This window comes from Python bivittatus, unplaced genomic scaffold (assembly GCF_059951505.1).
Source record: "Python bivittatus isolate LINGU-HERP-01145 unplaced genomic scaffold, Pbiv_v1 ctg000200_np1212, whole genome shotgun sequence".
In the NCBI taxonomy this organism is placed as follows: Eukaryota; Metazoa; Chordata; class Lepidosauria; order Squamata; family Pythonidae; genus Python; species Python bivittatus.
Genome location: NW_028277040.1, coordinates 20,376,992 through 20,391,024, shown reverse-complemented (window position 1 = coordinate 20,391,024; position 14,033 = coordinate 20,376,992). Strand labels below are relative to the sequence as shown.

Genomic DNA, 14,033 nt, shown 5'->3' with positions numbered 1-14,033 from the left:
CATTCCAAGCTAAAGACTCTAAATTATAATATTTTATGAGGAATCATTTTGGTTGCTCTTTCTTGCACTTCTAATTCTAAAATACCCTTTGTTAAAGGTGCTGTGATCAGAACTATACACAATACTCCAAGTGGGGCTCACCACAGATTTGTGCAAGGGCATTAGGCCAGTACAGTTCCCTCCCTAACGACACACAACGTGTGATTTGCCTTCTTTACAGCAGCTGTAATTTATAGCAGTTGACATTTTCATTGAGCTGCCCTCCAGGACTCCAAGATACTGTCCCTTCTTGGTTAGTGAGTGCCAACTCCCACCCCAATAACATATATGTGAAGTCTAAATCTCTTGTATCAATTGTTGTTGTTTAGTCGTTAAGTCGTGTCCGACTCTTCGTGACCCCATGAACCATATTGCGCCAGGCCTTCCTGTCCTTCACTGCCTCCCTGAGTTTGCTCAGTTTCATGCTCATTGCTTCAGTGATGCTATCTAACCATCTCATCCTCTGCCGTCCTCTTCTCCTTTTGCCTTCAATCTTTCCCAGCATCAGGGTCTTCTCCAAAGAGATCTCTCTTCGCATTAGGTGACCAAAATATCTGAGCTTGAGCTTCATTATCGATCCTTCCAATGAGCAATCAGGGTTGATTTCCTTTAAGATTGACTGGTTTGACCTCCTAGCAGTCCAGGGGACTCTCAAGAGTCTTCTCCAGCACCACAGTTCAAAGGCATCAATTCTTCGGTGCTCAGCCTTTTTTATGGTCCAGCTCTCACAGCCATACATTACTACTGGAAAAACCATAGCTTTGACTATGCGGATCTTTGTCGGCAAAGTGATGTTTCTGCTTTTTAATATGCTATCTAGGCTTGCCATAGCTTTCCTCCCAAGGAGCAAGCGTCTTTTAATTTCATGGCTGCAGTCTCCGTCTGCGGTGATCTTGGAGCCCAAATAAATGAAGTCTGTTACTGCTTCCATTTCTACCCCTTCTATTTGCCAGGAATTGATGGGTCCAGATGCCATGATCTTAGTTTTTTTAATGTTGAGTTTCAAGCCAGCTTTCGCACTCTCCTCTTTCACCCTCATCAAGAGGCTCTTTAGTTCTTCTTCACTTTCTGCCATTAGGGTGGTATCGTCTGCATATCTGAGGTTGCTGATGATTCTCCCTGCAATCTTAATTCCGGCTTGTGATTCTTCCAGCCTGGCATTTCTCATGATGTACTCTGCATATAGGTTAAATAAGCAGGGTGACAGTATACAGCTTTGTTGTACACCTTTCCCTATTTTGAACCAATCGGTTGTTCCATGACCGGTTCTAACTGTTGCTTCTTGGCTCACATACAGATTTCTCAGGAGACAGGTAAGGGGGTCTGGTACTCCCATCTCTTTAAGAATTTGCCAGAGTTTGTTGTGATCCACACAATCAAAGGCTTTTGCATAGTCAATGAAGCAGAAGTAGATATTTTTCTGGAACTCTCGTGCTTTCTCCATGATCCAGTGAATGTTGGCGATTTGATCTCTAGTTCCTCTGCCTCTTCGAAACCCAGCTTGTACATCCGGTAGTTCTCGGTTCATGTATTGCTGAAGCCTAGCTTGTAGGATTTTGAGCATAACCTTGCTAGCATGTGAAATGAGTGCAATTGTGCGATAGTTTGAGCATTCTTTGGCGTTGCCCTTCTTTGGAATTGGAACATAAACTGACCTTTTCCAATCCCGTGGCCACTGTTGCGTTTTCCAAACTTGCTGGCATATTGAGTGCAGCACTTTAACACCATCATCTTTTAGTATTTTAAATAACTCAGCTGGAATACTGTCATCTCCGCTAGCTTTGTTGTTAGCAATGCTTCCTAAGGCCCACTTGACTTCACTCTCTAGGATGTCTGGCTCAAGGTCAGTGATCACACCAGCGTGGACATCAGGGACATTAAGATCTTTCTTGTATAGTTCTTCTGTGTATTCTTGCCACCTCTTCTTAATCTCTTCTGCTTCTGTTAGGTCTCTGTTTTTTTGTCCTTTATCATGCCCATCTTTGCACTAAACGTTCCTTTCATATCTCCAATTTTCTTGTAGAGATCTCTAGTCTTCCCCATTCTATTGTTTTCCTCAATTTCTTTGCATTGTTCATTTAAGAAGGCCTTCTTATCTCTCCTTGCTATTCTCTGGAAATCTGCATTCAGTTGCTTATATCTTTCCCTTTCACCCTTGCTTTTCGCATTCCTTCTTTCCACAGCTATTTGTAAAGCCTCATCAGACAGCCATTTTGCTTTCTTGCATTTGTTTTTCTTTGGGATGGTTTTAGTTGCTGCCTCCTGTACAATGTTATGGACCTCCGTCCATAGTTCTTCAGGCATTCTGTCTACCAAATCTAATCCTCTAAATCTATTCATCACCTTCACTGTGTACTCACAAGGAATATGATCTAAGTCATACCTGAGTGGTCTAGTGCTTTTCCCTACATTCTTCAATTTAAGCCTAAATTTTGCAGTAAGAAGCTCATGATCTGAGCCACAGTCAGCTCCTGGTCTTGTTTTTGCTGTCTGTATAGAGCTTCTCCATCTTTGGCTGCAAAGTATATAATCAATCTGGTTTCGGTATTGACCATCTGGTGATGTCCATGTGTAGAGTCGTCTCTTGTGTTCTTGGACAGGTCATGACAGAGGGTTCTGACAAGATGTGGTCCACTGGAGAAGGAAATGGCAACCCACTCCAGTATCCTTGCCAAGAAAACCCCATGGACAATGTTAAAAGGCTAAAAGATATGACGCCGGAAGATGAGCCCCTCAGGTCGGAAGGTGTCCAATATGCTACTGGGGAAGAGCGGAGGGGAATTCCAAGTAGCTCCAGAAAGAGTGAAGCGGCTGGGCCAAAGCCGAAAGGACGTTCAGCTGTGGATGTATCTGGAAGCGAAAAGAAGATCCGATGCTGTAAAGAACAATATTGTATAGGTACCTGGAATGTAAGATCTATGAACCAAGGCAAGCTGGATGTGGTCAAACATGAGATGACAAGATTGAACATCGACATCTTGGGAATCAGCGAACTGAAATGGACGGGAATGGGTGAATTTAATTTGGGTGACCATTATATCTACTACTGTGGGCAAGAAACCCTTAGAAGAAATGGAGTTGCACTCATAGTCAATAAGAGAGTGGGAAAGGCAGTAATGGGGTACAACCTCAAAAACGACAGAATGATCTCAGTGCGTATCCAAGGCAAACCATTCAATATCACAGTCATCCAAGTCTATGCCCCAACCACTGATGCTGAAGAAGCTGAAGTTGACCACTTCTATGAAGACCTACAACACCTTCTAGAACTAGCACCAAAAAGATGTCCTTTTCATCATAGGGGATTGGAATGCTAAAGTAGGAAGTCAAGGAGTAATCGGAATAACAGGCAAGTTTGGCCTTGGAGTACAAAATGAAGCAGGGCAAAGGCTAATAGAGTTCTGTCAAGAGAACAAGCTAGTCATAGCAAACACTCTTTTCCAACAACACAAGAGACGACTCTACACATGGACATCACCAGATGGTCAATACCGAAACCAGATTGATTATATACTTTGCAGCCAAAGATGGAGAAGCTCTATACAGACAGCAAAAACAAGACCAGGAGCTGACTGTGGCTCAGATCATGAGCTTCTTACTGCAAAATTTAGGCTTAAATTGAAGAATGTAGGGAAAAGCACTAGACCACTCAGGTATGACTTAGATCATATTCCTTGTGAGTACACAGTGAAGGTGATAAATAGTTTTAGAGGATTAGATTTGGTAGACAGAATGCCTGAAGAACTATGGATGGAGGTCCATAACATTGTACAGGAGGCAGCAACTAAAACCATCCCAAAGAAAAACAAATGCAAGAAAGCAAAATGGCTGTCTGATGAGGCTTTACAAATAGCTGTGGAAAGAAGGAATGCGAAAAGCAAGGGTGAAAGGGAAAGATATAAGCAACTGAATGCAGATTTCCAGAGAATAGCCAGGAGAGATAAGAAGGCCTTCTTAAATGAACAATGCAAAGAAATTGAGGAAAACAATAGAATGGGGAAGACTAGAGATCTCTACAAGAAAATTGGAGATATGAAAGGAATGTTTAGTGCAAAGATGGGCATGATAAAGGACAAAAAGGCAGGGACCTAACAGAAGCAGAAGAGATTAAGAAGAGGTGGCAAGAATACACAGAAGAACTATACAAGAAAGATCTTAATGTCCCTGATGTCCACGCTGGTGTGATCACTGACCTTGAGCCAGACATCCTAGAGAGTGAAGTCAAGTGGGCCTTAGGAAGCATTGCTAACAACAAAGCTAGCGGAGATGACAGTATTCCAGCTGAGTTATTTAAAATACTAAAAGATGATGGTGTTAAAGTGCTGCACTCAATATGCCAGCAAGTTTGGAAAACGCAACAGTGGCCACGGGATTGGAAAAGGTCAGTTTATGTTCCAATTCCAAAGAAGGGCAACGCCAAAGAATGCTCAAACTATCGCACAATTGCACTCATTTCACATGCTAGCAAGGTTATGCTCAAAATCCTACAAGCTAGGCTTCAGCAATACATGAACCGAGAACTACCGGATGTACAAGCTGGGTTTCGAAGAGGCAGAGGAACTAGAGATCAAATCGCCAACATTCACTGGATCATGGAGAAAGCACGAGAGTTCCAGAAAAATATCTACTTCTGCTTCATTGACTATGCAAAAGCCTTTGATTGTGTGGATCACAACAAACTCTGGCAAATTCTTAAAGAGATAGGAGTACCAGACCACCTTACCTGTCTCCTGAGAAATCTGTATGCGGGCCAAGAAGCAACAGTTAGAACCGGTCATGGAACAACCGATTGGTTCAAAATAGGGAAAGGTGTACGACAAGGCTGTATACTGTCACCCTGCTTATTTAACCTATATGCAGAGTACATCATGAGAAATGCCAGGCTGGAAGAATCACAAGCCGGAATTAAGATTGCAGGGAGAATCATCAGCAACCTCAGATATGCAGACGATACCACCCTAATGGCAGAAAGTGAAGAAGAACTAAAGAGCCTCTTGATGAGGGTGAAAGAGGAGAGTGCGAAAGCTGGCTTGAAACTCAACATTAAAAAAACTAAGATCATGGCATCTGGACCCATCAATTCCTGGCAAATAGAAGGGGTAGAAATGGAAGCAGTAACAGACTTCATTTATTTGGGCTCCAAGATCACCGCAGACGGAGACTGCAGCCATGAAATTAAAAGACGCTTGCTCCTTGGGAGGAAAGCTATGGCAAGCCTAGATAGCATATTAAAAAGCAGAGACGTCACCTTGCCGACAAAGATCCGCATAGTCAAAGCTATGGTTTTTCCAGTAGTAATGTATGGCTGTGAGAGCTGGACCATAAGAAAGGCTGAGGGCCAAAGAATTGAGGCCTTTGAACTCTGGTGCTGGAGAAGACTCTTGAGAGTCCCCTGGACTGCTAGGAGGTCAAACCAGTCAATCTTAAAGGAAATCAACCCTGATTGCTCATTGGAAGGATCGATAATGAAGCTCAAGCTCAGATATTTTGGTCACCTAATGCGAAGAGAGATCTCTTTGGAGAAGACCCTGATGCTGGGAAAGATTGAAGGCAAAAGGAGAAGAGGACGGCAGAGGATGAGATGGTTAGATAGCATCACTGAAGCAATGAGCATGAAACTGAGCAAACTCAGGGAGGCAGTGAAGGACAGGAAGGCCTGGCGCAATATGGTTCATGGGGTCACGAAGAGTCGGACACGACTTAACGACTAAACAACAACAACTACAGAAGCTTGATTCAAGCTCTATTAGCCATTACCATTCTTTATCACTCCAGCTCCAGCACACAAATTTATATATTATCTGAGAACATTCCCACCCATCAGATTTCAGTGCCAACACATTCCCCTAAATTAATACAAAATTATTAATACAAACAATCTTCCACGCTAACTTTTGAGGTTCTGAATGGACCTCATTGAGAAAGAGATTAAAGACCAGCCTCTATGTGAATAAATGTCAGCTTGCATAATGTTGCATTAGACATACAATAAATTAGAAACATTGCTTCTTTATGCAATATACAAAAGATATCAACCAACACTGTAAAGGGTTCCAAACGTATTTTTGGTCAGCAGCATTATTTCTTCCAGTCATCACCAGTTATGTTTTCCAGCATATTCTGAAGAAACTCTTCTGCCTAAAGCCCCACAAAAGTGTTCTACATATAACTTCCTTTCATCTCAGGGTATGCTCTTAAAGGAAGAAATCAACAGTTAACCCTAAGTGATATTTTTATAATCCTTCATTTTCCTGTTAGCTGACTACAAGATGCCTACTATATTTCAAACCTATAAAATATCTTTAAAGGAACTTTTAAATTAAATTTGACAACTTGTCTTTGAACTCCTCATTTTTTAAACAAGTCTGTTTTACTAGATTTTCCAGCGCTGGGGGAAACATCAAAGCTAACTTTTCAACCTTTTCATTTGGAATAAAAGCTGGACCTTCAATTCACCTCAACCCAATGATACACCAAAAAGTATGAAATGTAACCACATGATGACCCAAATCCCTTAATTAGTGAATATAATTGTTAATATTGAAAACTTTTTAAATTAATAGAATACCCCAAGATTTATAAAGAAACCAGATTTAAGGGAAAAATGTCAGATAGCAAAGAAAAAACATTTCTGAAAAATTTGAAAAGGCTTAGGGTTAGGGTTGACATTCCTGCAGCCATACTTTACACCCCAAAAATCACCCCCCCCAAGAGAACTCTAATTCTAAACTATAAGGAACAAACAAGATTACATATATTATCAAATGATCCAAGATATTGTTCTAAAGAAATCAAGATGAAAACAGATTCCTCTGCAGCATCCACTTGCTGCTGTCTTTGGCTATGTATATGGTATCATATATATTGGCAATCTTTCACTGTTACCATTGCAAGAAAAATGCAAATCCCTCAAATTATTTGATCAAACTATGCTGATTCTATTTTCGTCAAACAACTGAGGCTTCCCACCTACCTACCTTCTTCCGTTTGGGTCTGTTGTAACTTTTCCTCCTCCGACTGTGGAGCTTCAGTCATGCTCTGCATCTCAGCAGCTGGCTTCTTTTCAATGCCAAAATCTGGAAGCCGTGGAGCCTGCGGCCTGGTTTTTCTTGCAGGATTCAGAAAAAAGCAGTAGGCACACCGAAACGCTGCACGAAAGATTATACAAGCATATTCAGTAAGCTCACTGAACATTAGGGCTCTTGTTTACCCTTGTTGTAATATATTTTTCTTCTCTGACATTACTCTTTGCACCAGTTGCAGCCCTTCCTGGAGCATCATGCCCCACATCAGTCACTCATTACCTCTCCAACTAGCTACTGTAATGCACTTTGCTGTCTTTGAAGACTATCCAGAAAGTCCAACTGCTGCACCATGCCACAGCCTATCTAGTGGTAGTGCCACATAGCAATAATTGTGCAGGTGCTGCATTAGCTATCATTAAGCTTCCAAGTATAAGTCAAAGTGCCAGCTTTAGCATATGAACCCTTTTTAGCTTGACAACAGGGTATCTGCAGCTCCTCCCACCTCAGGTAAATCAACTTGCCCAGTTTGTTCAACCTGAATAGGGATGCCGAAAATGCTTCCCCCAAATGAGATTGAAGTGGGGGGGGGGGCAGAGCTCTGTGCTTTTCAGGGAATGCCCCAACATTACAGTTGCACACAAACATTTAGGCACTCCTGGTCAAATGGTCTGTTTCAACGATTCCCTAAGAGAAAATAAGGTGATGAAACATCTACAATGTACAGAGTTAAACACATCTTTCTCCGAGTTTGAATACATACTTACTACTTATGTGCCATTGTTTACAAATTTAATAGAAGGAAAAGTGACTATGGCAAGTATGGTAGGAGTAGCAGTTTGGAAATCCTTCCAGTCAGTACTTTGTAACCCCTCTTTGACAGAAATGATAGCTTCCCAACGTTTCTTGTAAGAAACATTTCTTCTAAGTGCTTATTCTTGCTTTTGGAATTTTCTCCCACTCTTTTTTGCATGTTTGAGACGTCCCCACAGATTCAAACCTTGGGGACCGTGAAGGTGATTCCAATATCTTTACTTTACTTTCTATAAGTACTTCATGGTTGATTTAGAAGTATGTTTTAGATTACGATCATGCTGAAACTTTTTTTCAATTTAAACTTATTCACCAACTGTGGGATGTTATATTAGCCTCTAGGATATGCTGATATTTAGTTCAGTTTATACTTACTTCCATCTACACAATATTCCCTGCAACACAACACCAACGCATAATAAAGCCACACCAAAGAGTTCTTTTCCTCAAATGCTTCACCTTTTGTCTCCCAATATAACTTGTGTGGTTGTGGCTGAACGTGTCAATTTTTTCTTCATCTGTCTGAAGACTTTTGTTCCCAAACATTTCAGGCCTCTCAAGGGTTTCTCCTGCATAGTTCAGACAATGATTTCTGTGATGAGGTCAGAGGAAAGGTTTCCTGACAACTCTCCATGCTGGTCACTTTCGCATAAGCAATGTTTTACTGCAGACCTATGGACAACAACTCCAGCGTCAGCTACATTTTTCAGCAGGATATCTGCAGTGATCTGTGGATTCTGTTCTGACCCATTTTCAGCTATTATAAGTGAAGATTTTTCTTGGTCTTCCAGAACTTGCCTTGACTTCAGCAATTCCATTTAACTTTATTTTCTTAACAATGTTTCTCACCGCTGAAATTTCTAACTAGCTTTTTTTTTTATAGCCATGTCCTTAAACTTTGCAAGAGTGAATTTTCTTCATTTTCGGCTGCTCAGAGGAGCCCAACATTGGGCAAAATGAACAACCAAAACTTGAGAGATTAGAAGAGTCAAGGTATTTGTTCATCTGTGAAAGTGTGTTCACCTGGCCAACTGTAGGCCTAACAAGTCAATTACCTTTTTATTGTACAGTAAAATTAATTAATTAATTAAATAAATAAGACTGAAACAAGGGTGTTCAAACTTCTGCACCCGATATAGTTACTATTTTCTTATTTTGAATATGTAAATAACTGCATATAAATAGTACAGTATGTATTCAAATTTGCAGTAAGATGTTGTGTTTAACATCATACACCACTGTCAGCTTCTATTCATGTAGGGATCTGTTGTAACATATAATTTGTGGAAGAGTGCGTCTACTTTTGCATGCAACTGCCTGGAACAGCTGACCTCCAGCAATCTGAATGGCACCCTCCCTAACATATTTTCAGAGGACAGCCAAAACAATACATTCCAGCAGAGCTTTTAATGTATGACATCCAAGGGAAGGAGCGATTGGACACTGGTTTTTGCTGAGGGTGATTATGTTTCATAGTTCAGTATTGTTTTTTATAAAACTCTAGAAACAATTGTGAGCAGTACAGAAATAAAGTGAGCAAGCGAGCAAAGTTAATTAATTAATTAATGACTTTAGTATAAAAACCTTCCCCAGAACTTAGAAATCAATGATTTCCTATTATCATTTGTTTCATGTCATTTTCAGCATTTACATCCTTGAAGCTCCCATACAAAAAACCAAACAAAAACTTTCTGTAGCTGAAACGTCTGCTTCCAGATATGAAATGGCTACTGCATATCCTTAAAAAATCTTTTATTTCTGATATTTGCTTTATGTATAATTTTTTTTACATGAATGAATACATTATATTCCCTTTCTCAACCAAGCACTCTCCAGTTGCATTGAGGCTTTAGTTTCTGAATTGTTGATTGATTGATAATTCTGGAACTCAGAAAATGGAGTTTTCATTCCAGTTTGGGAAGGATTATAGGATAGGGAATAAACAGAAGGACAAAGGGATCTTAAGGCAGCTTTTTGTCCCCCTTCTGAACTTGGGGCCACACTTACCTAGTATTTTGAACTATTTGCCTCTGCTAAGCCATTTGTGTAGAAAATGAGCACAGCTGTATGTCTGGAGGCCACTGCTTTAATAAGCCATCTATCTACTGAAATATTGATTTAGTAAAGATTCTTTTATCAGTAATCTCTGCTAGTCACTGGCTTCAGTCCCAATGGAGGGAAGAAACAGGTAAGCAGAAGCAAGTGGCTGTGGCTTGAATTTAACTGAACTTGATTTTTCTATCTTTCAATCTGTAGCTAAAAGACCAGGATATAATGTTGTTTTAAGCTGACTTAAGTTATTAAGTCAACCATCTTTGAATAGACGGAGACCTACTGCTGTATTTATATTGCTCACATAAAAGCTCAGTCAACAAAGGATCTGAGATTTTTAGCATACCAAGTTTGAAATGTTGTCTTCTGAAGAAGAAAGTAACATGTTTTATCTTCTTGACCAAGGAAGTGCAAATTAAGATCTTGCAGACAATAGGTAATGTATTTACATTTTGTGGTCTTATAGGGAGTTTAGATTGAAATCTGAGTGTCTGTGGGGGGTATATATACTAGGGATATGGGAATAATCTGTCACAGATTTCTCTTCAAGGAAAGCAGTGTGTTCTGTCAAAATAGAATCCAACAGAGCATGAATGAGACACAATTCATGGAATCTGCAAATATCCACCTAAACATATTTCCCATCTAAAAACTGTGCACAAAAATTACATATTTGGGAAGGATGCATCTTAGAAAGTATATGAATCAAAAATAGAATACATATAATATTTACATGATATGAAAATATCCATTTTAGTGGATAAGAACATTTCAAAATGTATTGCCCAGATGAAAGTGGTTATTAAGAGGGAGATGAAAATATCTATAAGTAGGTGGGATAGAATTAATCTGAAAATGATACCAGAACTGATGTCTTGATGTGAGCAATGTCTACATTGGTTCCACTTAGATATTTTAAACAGATTAATAAGATATTGGTTATTTTTTTATGGAAGGTTCAATACTCAGGATTTCCTTGTTAAAATTACATTTCTTTTATGTTGATGATGATTTTGATTTTCGTGATGTTACACAATAACACTGGGATTATTTATTAACTTCCATTTTGTAACACAGATGTAACACTGATGTAATGGGAGGGTGCATTTTGTTTTATTTAGTTGTTAACTTGCTATTTAAGCTTTTTCCTCTCTTGGTTTTTTTACATTTTTTTTTATCAGCTTCCTCCCACCCTCTGCCCCTGGTTGTTTAGCACAGGATGTTTTTCTTTTATGATATTCTCTCTCTTTGTCTCTGTCTCTGTCTCTCTCTCCATATGTGTGTGTGTGTGTGTTTATCACACACACATACACACAGAATAGGTTAGATTTCTTCTTTAGAGTATAGCACCTTTTGTACAGTTGTAATATATATGCTTTAATATATATATATATATATATATATATATATATATATATATAATGCTAGAAATTATAATCAGTCTCCTTCAAGAAACTGTAATCTTTTCAAAGTTTAATCATTTTTAAAAGTTAAAAAGATGTATTATTTTTCAGAATACAGACATGCTTTTAGAACAAATAATCACTAGTCATATAAGTTGTAATATTTGATAAATTCTATCAACCACAATGTTTCATTTTAAGAAGGTGAGGAAAAAGTGAGAATGACATGGACTCAACATAAGTTGATTCACACATCCTTTATGTATGCATACAGATTCTGAATATTTACCAAACATTACATTCTGGTTTCCAAGCATTGCTATTAATATTTCAGGAATAAGAGAGGAGGTTTAGATAAACTTTGGAAACACCAACCAATATATTCCTGGAAAAAATACAGCTTATCCCAAATCAAAGTGTTATGGCAAGCAGGCAAATGTCAGTCTATAACATTTAATATGTTATTTATATGCATTGTATAACTAATATGATCTAATACGCCTACATCAATGTAGCTGAAAAAGAAATCTGTTAGAAAAACCTCAGCCAAATTTTGGCCACATATGTACAGGGACTGAAGATGTACTTCAACAAAAGATTTTGGCATCTTAATAGTACAGGAACATGATAAATGCATTGATTATTTGTGCTGAACATATTCACAAAGCCAAGAGCACATGGGAGGCATACCCACATGAAAGAGAAAAGAGCCAGTGTTTGGCATAATTTATTTTGCATTACTTGCATACTGATTTGTGTTTGCTGAGAAGAAGCAAAACTAGCATCTGTGTTCACTGTGCTCACTGCCTGCCTTAAGTTATTGACAAACATAAAACTAAAGTATAGCCCCTGGAGCCTGCTCCTGCTTCATTTCTAGTGTTTTCCGTGGATTTTGTTGTTAAAGCAATGTTTGTTTAAATTCTGGCAAAATAAGGACCTAAAACCTTGAAACATTTTAGCGAATTATTTATACCAAGACAATCTTAAGAATGCATACAAAAAACTGTATTTCTATAGCCAGTTTGTATACCTGCAAATCCCAGAACATTGCCTTCCCCAATCTGCTGCCTTCCAGATGGGTTTGACTCCCACTCCCCAAAACAGTGTGGTAAATATTTATGTGCATGATAAATAATTAATTTTGCTTAAGCTTTTTTTAAAAAATTAACGATTTCAAGCACTTTTAGGTCACAGAATGAAGTTTTTAATCTAAAGGAAGAACCAATATGATATCTAAATATAATGCCTAAGTGCACCTTGGTTAGAACTGAAATAGCAAAATAAATAGATTTGTTCTTACCAATATATTCAAACTCCTCCTTCAAAGCCATCCCATTATGTGAGAAACACTGTTGGCATATCAGGGCATATCTAAAAAAAGGATCAGAGCCAAAATTATCAGTTTAACAAATCAATTTATTAATTTAAGCAGTCTCACGTCAGACAGCATTAAAATTCAGAAATAAGATTACCTCCAAGTGTCCTCTAAATGCATGAAAGAGGACATCAACTTGCTCCTGACATACGCACTCCACTCTACAATGTCCGCATATTTAACACAAAGATCTGAAGGGATCCCAGAATGCCATTTCCCTCCCCATCATTACCTGCCTTTAATTCATGTGTGCAGAAAGCAAAATAGGCTGCTATATAGATTGTTTTCATAAACATACTACAATAATTGCAAATTCCAGACAGCATCTAAGTATTTCTAACCATACTGTGACTCAGCCACAGTCTTACAAGCCGAAGATTTGGTAATTTGGTTTCTAAGAACCATTATTTTGAACTCTCACACTCGTGCTGCAATACTAATTTTTTTAAAGGCTACAAATAACTGCTTAGATTAAGCAACAGTTGACAGATCTGGCCTCATCAGTAACAGACTATTACAATTTGTGGCTATCCTTCTCAAAACAATCTGCTGTGAAACTATTTACATGTTTTATTAGGAAGATATACATTGGCTGCAATCAAACTGAAGTTAACCAAACTCAGTACCATTGACTTCTGAGTAGATATACAGATAATCCTCACTTAACGATGGCGACTGGGACCAGAATTTCTGTTGCTAAGCGACACGATTATGAAGCAGAATGTCACATGAGTGCACCACTTAGTGACAGAAATTCCAGCACTTCTGGTTGTGGTTAAGCAAATCACCTCCTGCCAGCTTCGCCATTGACTCTGCTTGTCAGAAGCCAGCAATGAAGGTTGCAAATGGTGATCACATGACCACGGAATGCTGTGATGTCATAATTGCAAGCAGGATGCCAAGCACCCAGATCACGATCACGTGACCGTGGGGACACTGCAAGTACAAGGACCAGTTGTAACTACCACTCATTCAGCACCATCGTAAGTTCAAACAATTGTTGAACAAGTGGTTGTTAAGCGAGGACCACCTGTACAGTATCTAGGATTATAATGTAAGGAGCCTGATTTCACATGACTTTCTTTATTTTCCCTAATTTGTGCAAGTGGCAATACAGCCAAGGAGAAAAGCCACAGCAGGGATGTCTGTTATTTAGTAGAGTGCAGTCTTCCCCAGCACCAATCTAGATGTTTTCTGTAAATCTGGGTCTCCACTCCCAGAATTCTCAATAATGGGCATGGTAGCTAAGGAATTCAGGGAGTTGGAGTTTACATGTCTGAAGGACATCTCAGTTGGAGTAGGCAGACATAGATTTCTGATATTATCCAA

At 39.0% G+C, this 14,033-nt stretch overlaps 1 protein-coding gene across 8 annotated transcripts in view; it reads right to left on the bottom strand.

Annotated features, from left to right (window-relative positions):
* Positions 1-14,033, bottom strand: part of LNPK (lunapark, ER junction formation factor) — a 63,589-nt gene that overhangs the window by 3,379 nt on the left and 46,177 nt on the right. For 7 of the 8 annotated variants that reach the window (XM_088135778.1, XM_088135781.1, XM_088135779.1 and 4 more), the window contains exons 11-12: positions 12,630-12,700; positions 7,017-7,187 (exon numbers count right to left, since the gene is read on the bottom strand). In XM_088135778.1, the coding sequence (XP_087991904.1) occupies positions 7,017-7,187; positions 12,630-12,700 (242 nt within the window). Of the gene's footprint in view, positions 1-7,012; positions 7,188-12,629; positions 12,701-14,033 lie in introns of all 8 variants that reach the window. The other variant, XM_088135784.1, reaches the window with a different exon arrangement.